Genomic DNA, 8,842 nt, shown 5'->3' on the forward strand with positions numbered 1-8,842 from the left:
ACGAGGGGTCACTTTTAAGTTACTGTAGGCTCTGGAGGGACAATGCGTGCCTGTTATTTTAAAAGGTTCCTCTCTCTCCCCCTTCCCTCCCGCTCGCTTTCTCCCTTCTCGTTTTCTCCTTCTGCCACGCAGTTTCCTGGCAACTGTTTACGTCTGGAATAAGGGACGTTTTCCCCCAAGAAAGTGACGTGCCCAGAGCCTCTGGAGCGGTGGGGGGGGGAAGAAATCAAAAACAAAACAAAACAAAATGAAAAAGGAGAGGAATAAAAGTTTCTCTCCTTTGACCAGCAAGAGCCATGATTAACTTGTTCCATGCTGTAATTCCCAACACCCCCAGCACTCGCTTCCCGCATTACACCAGACCCGTCTCGCCTTTCCCTCCCCTTCTCCCTGCTCTCCCCACATCATTTGATTCCCCCCTCTCCCCTCCCCGGGAGTTGCCTTCGCGGAAATATTCGGGTCTGGACGCATTTGGGTTCCCTCAATGTCCCCTTCTCCCTCTGCTTCCCCCTCCCTTCCCCCTCCCCCTTTTTTTATTTTCTTGTTAATAATTAGCCGCACTCCTTAATGGAACAATGGTAGATTATTATTGCTTCTTTCCAAAGCTCCCATTAACAAGGTTATTATGCACTGCACGGGAAGTCAGGTAAATTAAACTTAAATTGCTGGAAATTAAGTTTCAGGCGGTTTTGCGCAGGGAGAGCGGGGTTTGTTTTTTTTTTTTTTACACCTTCGGGGGTCATTGTTTTAAATACTCCAAGCCTGAAGCTCGTGGCTGCGCCGGGTTTATTTTCCGAAGTGATTTTGGGTGTGCAGGAGCATTACGGGGCAGGCTCCACTGCTGCCAATGGCTTTCTATGTCTGAGTTCCAAAAACAAGGGGTTTTTTCAACTGTTTTCGTGCTGTTGGCTTGACTTTATGGCCGCAATAAGTCCCTCGGTGGGGAAACCCCCGCTGTGTTCTCACTTCAGAAGGGTCGGGAATTCCAGCTCCCCAGGAAAAAAAAAAAAAAAAGAAAAAAAAAAAAATTTCATTTTTTATTGGAACCAACTGCACTGAACTTTCCACCACCAAGTTGCGAGCGGCTTCAGCTTTCACACAAGCCACGCTCTGTTCTGTTGGCCTGGCGAAATATTTGGGTGTTGTTTTAATCCCCTCATCTCTCTGCTCTGCCGGGATTGAGGCGCTGCTGGCCAGCAAAGCCAAGGGGCAAAAAGCGGGACCTTCCTGGGCAGAGAACCGGGCTTGTCCATACCCGAAATACTTCTCTTTATCTTTATTTCCGCCCTGACCCTTGAGTGATGCCTGTCAGGAGGGGAAAGCCGCAGTTAAATCTGTTATTGCACCTTCTGGTGCCTCCCGCAAGTTCCCCGCTTTATTGCTCCTTCTTAGCAGACCTTGCGCCTGGTTTTTTGGGGTTTTTGTTTTGAGGAGATGAGGCCAAAATCTGATTAAAGACGCTCCCATCGGTGCCCTCAAAGCCCAGTTTAACTTCAGGGCTACTGTCTGAGCCGGCTCCAGCCTTTATTGCTCCCTCCCGCCTGAGCTGGGGCGGCAGAGGCGTCCAAAATAAATATATTCGCCAAATCCGCCTCAGATTTACTCGGGACTTCAGGCGGGAGGGCGTCTGTGCAACAGCTCCGCCAACGACCCGGCGGTTTAAATTTTAAATTCCGTCTTTAAAGCCCTCGGACCGGGGATGGAAACCACCCCTGCGCCAAACACTCAATTCTGGGAGATTTAGTGCGCTTTAAGACCCCTGCTCGTATTTAAATGTATCATAGGTGGCAAATCAATTACACCGCGGGCCTGACCCTCGGGAAGATGAAAACTATGGCAGGCTTTGGGTTTTGGGGTTTTTTTTCCACCTTGGGAATCAAGTTTTCCTCTTTTCCTGCCCCAAATAACCATCTGTAGGGTCGGCCTTGGGAGAGGAAAGATTTTTTTAATCTGCAGAGATGTCAGCAATACGCAATTAGCGAGCGGCCAGCTTCAATTAGTGCGTTTTTATTTTCTTTTAAAACCTGGCTCGTCCAGCCACGCACAGAGCCTCTTTCAACCACAAATTATTATAACGAGCAGCGTCGAGATCTGGGGCCGTGAGATTTTTTTTTTTTTTTTTCCTTTTTCTTTGTGCTTTCCCAAACTATTTCGAGGGATTTATTTGCAGAGCAATCGCGAGGAGTGGCGGAAAAACAGGAGGGCAAACATTTTTCCGGCAGATTGTACTCACGCGCTGGGCTATCAGGACATCCCATTTCTCTGCCCAAAATTTGCATGCGGGGCTGCTCGCGCCTGATAATCGCCGGGTTTTGCAGAGCCACAAATATTGCGTAACTCATCAAATGGATGAGCTGCTCGGCTCCTGCAAAGCGGTTCACTTCAGCCTCTCATCCCAGCTTTTTTCCTTTTTTTCCCCCCTTTTTTCCCCCCTTTTTTTCCCTCCCCCCTTCTTCTCTACTCATCTTTCCCTCTCAATCTCACTCTCTTTTTTTTTTTTTCCTTTTTCCCCGATGTTTTTTCCCCCTCGCATCCCAATAAAGCCGATCTACGCAAGTTTGGGTCCATTCCGCACACAAAGGGAAACTCTGCAAGAACAAATATAAGAGATATCAGTCAAGGAGGGGGGTGGCGGATGGAAAACGACTTCCTCTGCGTGGTATTTCCTTGAATTATAAGGATTACGTCGCGGCCGAGATGTTCATCGCAGCCGTGGCATGAAACAATCTTGGCTTGGCTGCTGTAAACACGATGTTTAAAATAAATTAGCTCGTAAAAAGATCCCGCTTTTCCGAGGCACTTCAAGCTCTGTCAGAGGCAGCCGCGTTGGCAGCTCCGCGGCCGCCGTGTAAGACATGTAATTCTAGATTTGTGGCGCACACATTCACAGATTCGAGGTATTTCAGCCCCGACAGACAGATGGTTACAAATTCGGACAGGAAACAAACCCTTGATAAAACGCCACGCATCGGGGGGACGCTGCTGGGGTTAATTTAGGTGGATTTTCTTTTTCTTTTTTTTCTTTTTCATTTTTTTTCTTTTTTTTTTTTTTCCTTTTGGCCGTGTCTTTCTGCTGCTGTGACTTTGATTTTCCTCCTTGAAAAGCAAAAAAAAAAAAAAAAAAAACAACGGAAAGCCACGGACAGAGCTCCAACCCCACCTTGAGCCAGCGAGGAGCTCAGGGGGGGATGCGCAGGTAGAGCCAAGCGAGGAAATCCGGGCGAACCGGGAGAGGCAAAGAAAAGAAAAAACCAGAGCAAAGTGGAGCTTCCAGGGCTACGGGGACTTTCGGTGTTACCCTTTGCAGGGGCTCAACTTGGCCAAAAATCGGTGTTTTGTGGTGGGGACGGGCTCGAAGGGGGGGACGCGGACCCTGCGCACCTCCAGGCACCGTCACAGCGCCAGCTCTGCTCTCCTTAAACCCCCCCGCGAGCTCCCGATCGGTAGCGATCAATAAACTCCGCTTTTCACCCTAACCCAAGGCTCTTTTTTAGCCATAAAAGGTCGGGCTTGGATCTGGTATTAACAAAAAAACGCAAGAGGGCACAATGCGGTGCCGGCCACCGGAGGAGAGCGGGATTTAGCCAAAGGAGAAAGGAAATACTTCGATTTTCCATTTATCTCCCGAGCGCGGAGCTTTTGCAGCAACAAGAAAAGTGGGAAGATGCGGTAGAGGCAGAGCGAAGGTTGGGTTCAAGCGGGCGCAGCTTTGCTGAGCGGGGAGCGCTAATCTATGGTAATTAGCCAAGCGCGGAGCGAGAGAAGTTGTCAAAACCTATTTCTCCTCACAGAGCAAACCCAACTCAGTCACCGCGGCGGGGTCTCCTCCTTGCAAACTTCACGCAAAAAACTTTTAATTTCATTTTTCCTCCCCTTTTCCCCCCACCCTGTTTTATTGAACTCCGGCGGAGTAGCCGGACATTTCAGGACGGTTCGCAAACGCGAGGGGTTAAAGTTTTGGCAATGCGAGTAATTAACTTTTTTCTTTCCTCCCCCCGCTCCACACACTTCCAGCGGGTATCTGGACACGTTTTTATGGGTGTAAATATAAAGATACAGGCGCTCACACCGCCATCCGCGCGGACGGGCGCTCCACACCCCCGCGCCGAGCTCCGGGGGAGGGAGGAAGAGGGGAGGGAGAGGAGGAGGGGGGGGACCACACGTTTATTTATTTATGAAGCTCGCAGCGCGCCGGGAATGTTTCTTTCGGCAGATATTATATATTTGGTTAAGGGGGTGCCTTTCTGTTGTTTAAAAGGGAGGGAAAAAGGGGGTGGATGGTTTGTTCTTGGGGTCCCTGGTGCAATCTCAGCTCCTCATGGGTGCTATTTTGCAACCTCAGGCGCCTGCTATTGGTCAGCCCATGATCAGATGGTTGTATTTCCTTGTGTCCCTCGCTGGCACCACGCCATCTCCCTTCAGCTAAAACCCAATCTCCGATATACTACTAATAGCTAAACCACTTGGACTATAAAACACAACAAATCATAAAGCCGGGCAAGGACGGCAAAGGCTCCTTCCAATGAGTTCTTATTTTGTCAACTCGACCTTCCCGGTGAGCCTGGCGGCGGGGCAGGAGCCCTTCCTGGGACAGATCCCGCTGTATCCCTCGGGCTATGCGGATCCTTTGAGGCACTACCCCAGCACCTATGGAGCCACGGGCGTCCAGGAGAAGGGCTACACCTCCTCTCCTTACTACCAGCAGAGCAACGGAGCCTACGGCCGCGGCTCCGCCTGTGACTATGGGGCCGGCGGGTTTTTCAGGGAGAAGGACCCTGCGTGCGCCCCTCCCAGCCTGGACGAGGTGCCCTTCGCCCCCGAGCCGCGCAAGTCGGACTGCGCGCAGAGCAAAACTGTGTTCGGAGAGAGCGAGGAGCAAAAGTGTTCCGCGCCGGTTTACCCCTGGATGCAGCGGATGAACTCTTGCAATAGTGAGTTTACTCTTTTACAGAAATAAATACATCAATCTCCTCCCCCCCTTTCTTATTTGTTACCGCCAGGGAGAGAGAGAGAGAGCGAGCGAGCGAGGGAAGCAGGAGGAAGGTTCACTTTAGAGCCCAAACTTCCAGCGGGGGAACTTGGGCGACGTGAGAGGCTCCAAGTTGCTCGTGACACGCACCAAAACTTCCCACCGCTCCAGTCTTTTCTCCCCCCCGCCCCAAGCTAACAACTTTTAAACCCCAATACTGTATTTCCTCCCCCCTCCCTCGCTTTTTTTTCCCCCCCTCTTTTTTTCCTTTTTTTTTTTTTTTTCTTTGCCACATTCCAGTTTGCGTGTCACTCAGCTACAGCGATTTGTCTCTGTCTCTGCCCCACACGCACAGGGAGATATCTTTTCTAAATCAGATCTGGATGACTTTACACACACAGCCCGACCCACACCCCCACGCAGCTCCCTCTCCCTCCGACCCGCAGTTAAATGATAGAAAAGTGTTTAAATATTTGAAGGGAGACGGTTACATTTTTAATGCAACTCGCACGTAATGAAAAGTCTGCCTGGAGAGGATTATTTTTTTTCATCCCCCCCCCCCCGCGGAGAACCAAAAAGTCAACAATTTGATGAAGAGTGGCTACTATTTTAAAAAAAAAAAAAAAAAGAAAAAAAAAAAAAGAAAAGGGGGGGGGAAAGAAAAATAATAAAAGGCTCCCTACTCTCCTTCCCATGTTTAGATGCATTTGTTGCCTTTTAGGTTCCAAATTGATGTCCATTAGCGCGGGGACATAAAGTGTTGTGTCCTCTTTAATGCAGAGTTTGGGCAGATCGATTCACTTCATTATTGCTTAAATGCCCCGATCTATTACAGTTGCCGGTAGGGTGGAAAACAGCGAGGGCGGGCGCGGGGGGGGGTGAGAACACCTTGCGATTCCTCATCCCGGAATAAGATAGATCTCGCCCTGTCTCTCTCCCCGCAGCCCTGCGAGCCCGGCATTAACCCCTCCGCCCGGCTGCGCGGCCGCGGAGCCTGCGCGGGGATGCTCCGAGGGCTTCAGGCTTCTCCTGGAGTTGGCCAAAGCTTTGGGAAGGCAGCGGAGCGGGCACAAAGGAATTCCACTTCAACCGCTACCTGACCCGGCGCCGGCGGATCGAGATCGCCCATTCCCTGTGCCTGACGGAGCGGCAGATCAAAATCTGGTTCCAGAACCGCCGCATGAAGTGGAAAAAAGAGAACAAACTGCTCAACTCCTCGCAGCTCAGCGCGGAGGAGGAGGAGGAGAAAGCAGCGGAGTGAACAGAAACAGAAACAACAAAAAAAACCCAACAAAAAAAAAAAAGAGAGAAAGTATTATTTAAAAACACGCGCAAAAAGCGACGAGAAAACAACAAAAATTTAGGGAGGGAGGGAGTGTGAGAGGCGAGAGGATGAGGGGGGTGTGGGCTGGCTGCGAGGGCAGGGGAAACCCGCACGTTGGTGGGACAAGCCCTCCGCAGCAGCGGCGACAGCCACAAAGTTTGGGCCACCAGTGGCCTGGACTCGAATTCCCAGTGATTTTGTCCAGAAACAAACAAAAAAAGACCACCAAAAATCAGGTTTCTAGTCGCGTTTTGAATTCTTTTTTCCCGTCCTACACCTCCCTTTCCCTCCTACTCCACCCATCCCCCCTCACGCACGAAATGGAATAATAATAATAATAATTAAAAAGTGAAGAGAAGGAGAGAGAAAAGAAAAGAAAAGAAAAGAAAAGAAAAGAAAAGAAAAGAAAAGAAAGAAAAAAGGAAAAAAAGAAAAAAAAGAAAAAAAAAAAGGACTCCTAGCCGTGTTTCTACCCTTGGTGTCACTGTTAGTAATCTGCTAACTCTTGTATTTAATGGAAGTGCTGCAATATATGTCATTTGGGGTGTTTATTGTCTTAATTTTGTAAAAATGTTTCATGCACGGTTGACATAAGTTGTTTTTTTTTTAATTTCCCTTTTTTTTTTTAAATTTTTTTTTCTCCTTTGGTAAATTAATCAAGCCCTGGGGTTCTTTGTAATTAGTTTTGGGGTGGTTTTTTTTTTTTCTTTTTTTTTTTTTTATATATTTTATTTTAAAAAGGAAAAATCTACTGAAAGAACGAGTACTACCTACAGAGCTGCAAAAAAAAAAAAAAAAAGAAAAAAAATGAAAAAAAAAGGAACAACAACAGAAAGTTCTATTTTATTAATTTTTGTACGTGTTGTGTTTGGAGTTTGTCTTAGGTATGAACATGGAATTCTCTAATAAAAGCCAAGTCTTCGATCTCACCCGCGCACCCCCTCCCCTGTCATTATTACCGCTGTTTTTATGATGATCTTTCCCTTTTCCAGGGGAATTCTTAAGGAGCAGAGGGTTGTGAGGAGAGCTTTGCTTCCCTCTGGGTGACAAAGTCTCCTAATCTGCGAGGACGAGCAACTCCGAGAGCACGGAAGTTACAGTGGAGAGATAAATCTGATTTTCCCCCCTTTTCTTTTTTTTTTCCTCTTTTTTTTTTTGCTTTAATCTGAAATGGAAGACCTTTCACCAATAGTATTTCCTCGCTGACATTTCTGCCTTTAGCACCGCTCTCTCTCTCTCTTTTTTTTTTTATTGTTACAGTACAAAGAGTTATGACGAAACGCCATCCCATATCCATAATAAATCAAGGAAACGGGCAAAAATACGCTCTCATTTATCTACCCAAGGTACCTAACATTTGCCCAGCATCTTTCAAACATCTGCTCCCTTACTCCATGCCCCCAAATCAAAGCGAAGTGTGGCGCAAAAGGGGAAAGAAAAAAAAAAAGTTTAAAAAAAGCGTCCAGATTTCCAGGGAATTTACCCTGGAAAAATTCTCAGCGCCAGGAATACGAGCGTCCATTTAAGCTGGGGGAGAAAAAAGTGGAAAAATTCTAAATTAAGCTCTTTGGAAAGGGCAGCTTTTCATTTTTCTCTTGAAAGCGTTGCCAGTGGCTCCTTGGCTTGGCCGGGGATGGGACGGGGAAGGTTTCTGCTCCTCACCAAGGAATGTCTTGCGGAACATCCAACTTTTCCCTGCGTTTTGGGGGAACGAAACGAAAGGAAACGCTTTTTTACTGCCGGGGGATTTAGGACTGGAAACCAGCGGCACCAGCCCGGCCGATTTCGGATCCTGCACGGGGGGAAAAGGCGAGGAAAGAGCATCTCCTGCCTCCCATCCCCACCAGAAATACCTCGGTGGGAACGCGTTCCCCCGCGCCACGAGCCGGTTTTAATGTCAGTCACTTTTAAAATCAATTCATGCAGAAGCTTCACAGCTGTAGGACATTTACTATTATTGCCACGCTTTTCATTGCCCGTAATTATTATAATTATATGTCACTTTCAATATGGCGCATAATTCCCAATGAGTTGCAGACAAGCACATGAAATTCCTAAACTGCCTTGGAAGGGGGGGGGAAAAAAGGAAAAAAAGAAAAAAAAAAAGAAAAAAAAAGAAAAAAAGAAAAAAAAAGAAAGAAGGAGAGAGACGGAGAAAAGGAGAAGAAGGAGGGAAAAAAGAGAAAGTAAAGCCTAAAGAAAGCCCGGCACTTCCCCAGCGTTTTGCCCAATTTCAGAGCCCTTTTGCTCCCCACTATTCCTTGCAGGTAAACAAATGGGAAGGAAAAACCAGGCAGCACAACGCTCCAAGGGGACGTGGAACGCTCAGGAGCAGGAACATCCTAAAAAGCAACGTTGTCAACCAGCTCCACCGGCCGGACTTCGCCTCTTTTTCCTTTCTCCCAGCCCTGTTTCCCCCACGGTTTCTTTTCCCCCCTCCAGAATTAAGGTGCGAGCGCCCGGCTGGCTCCAAGAGAAGCGTGCAAGGAACCTCGACTTTCCTGGCGAAATAACCGCGGAGAAATCACCCAAATAACCGCAGCTCCTCG

At 48.1% G+C, this 8,842-nt stretch overlaps 3 protein-coding genes across 3 annotated transcripts in view; all 3 read left to right on the top strand.

The window, feature by feature from the left end:
• Positions 1-7,116, top strand: part of HOXB7 (homeobox B7) — a 16,720-nt gene extending 9,604 nt beyond the window's left edge. Inside the window, exon 3 of the mRNA XM_017740556.1 lies at positions 6,045-7,116. Within this exon, the coding sequence (XP_017596045.1) occupies positions 6,045-6,230 (186 nt within the window). The 3' untranslated portion in view covers positions 6,231-7,116. The remainder of the gene's footprint in view (positions 1-6,044) is intronic.
• HOXB4 (homeobox B4) overlaps positions 1-8,842 on the top strand; it is a 32,140-nt gene that overhangs the window by 2,815 nt on the left and 20,483 nt on the right. The gene's annotated exons all lie outside the window — the stretch shown is intronic.
• HOXB6 (homeobox B6) lies at positions 7-5,531 on the top strand. Its single transcript, XM_017740557.1, has one exon. It carries the CDS (start codon positions 4,523-4,525, stop codon positions 4,955-4,957), a length of 435 nt encoding a protein of 144 aa, XP_017596046.1. The 5' UTR covers positions 7-4,522; the 3' UTR covers positions 4,958-5,531.

The sequence above is a fragment of the Corvus brachyrhynchos genome, unplaced genomic scaffold (genome assembly GCF_000691975.1).
Source record: "Corvus brachyrhynchos isolate BGI_N302 unplaced genomic scaffold, ASM69197v1 scaffold47, whole genome shotgun sequence".
Lineage (NCBI taxonomy): Eukaryota > Metazoa > Chordata > Aves > Passeriformes > Corvidae > Corvus > Corvus brachyrhynchos.

Bases quoted from the DNA above. Each gene is read 5' to 3' on its own strand.
- HOXB6 (XM_017740557.1), top strand. From the start codon at position 4,523: ATGAGTTCTTATTTTGTCAACTCGACCTTCCCGGTGAGCCTGGCGGCG.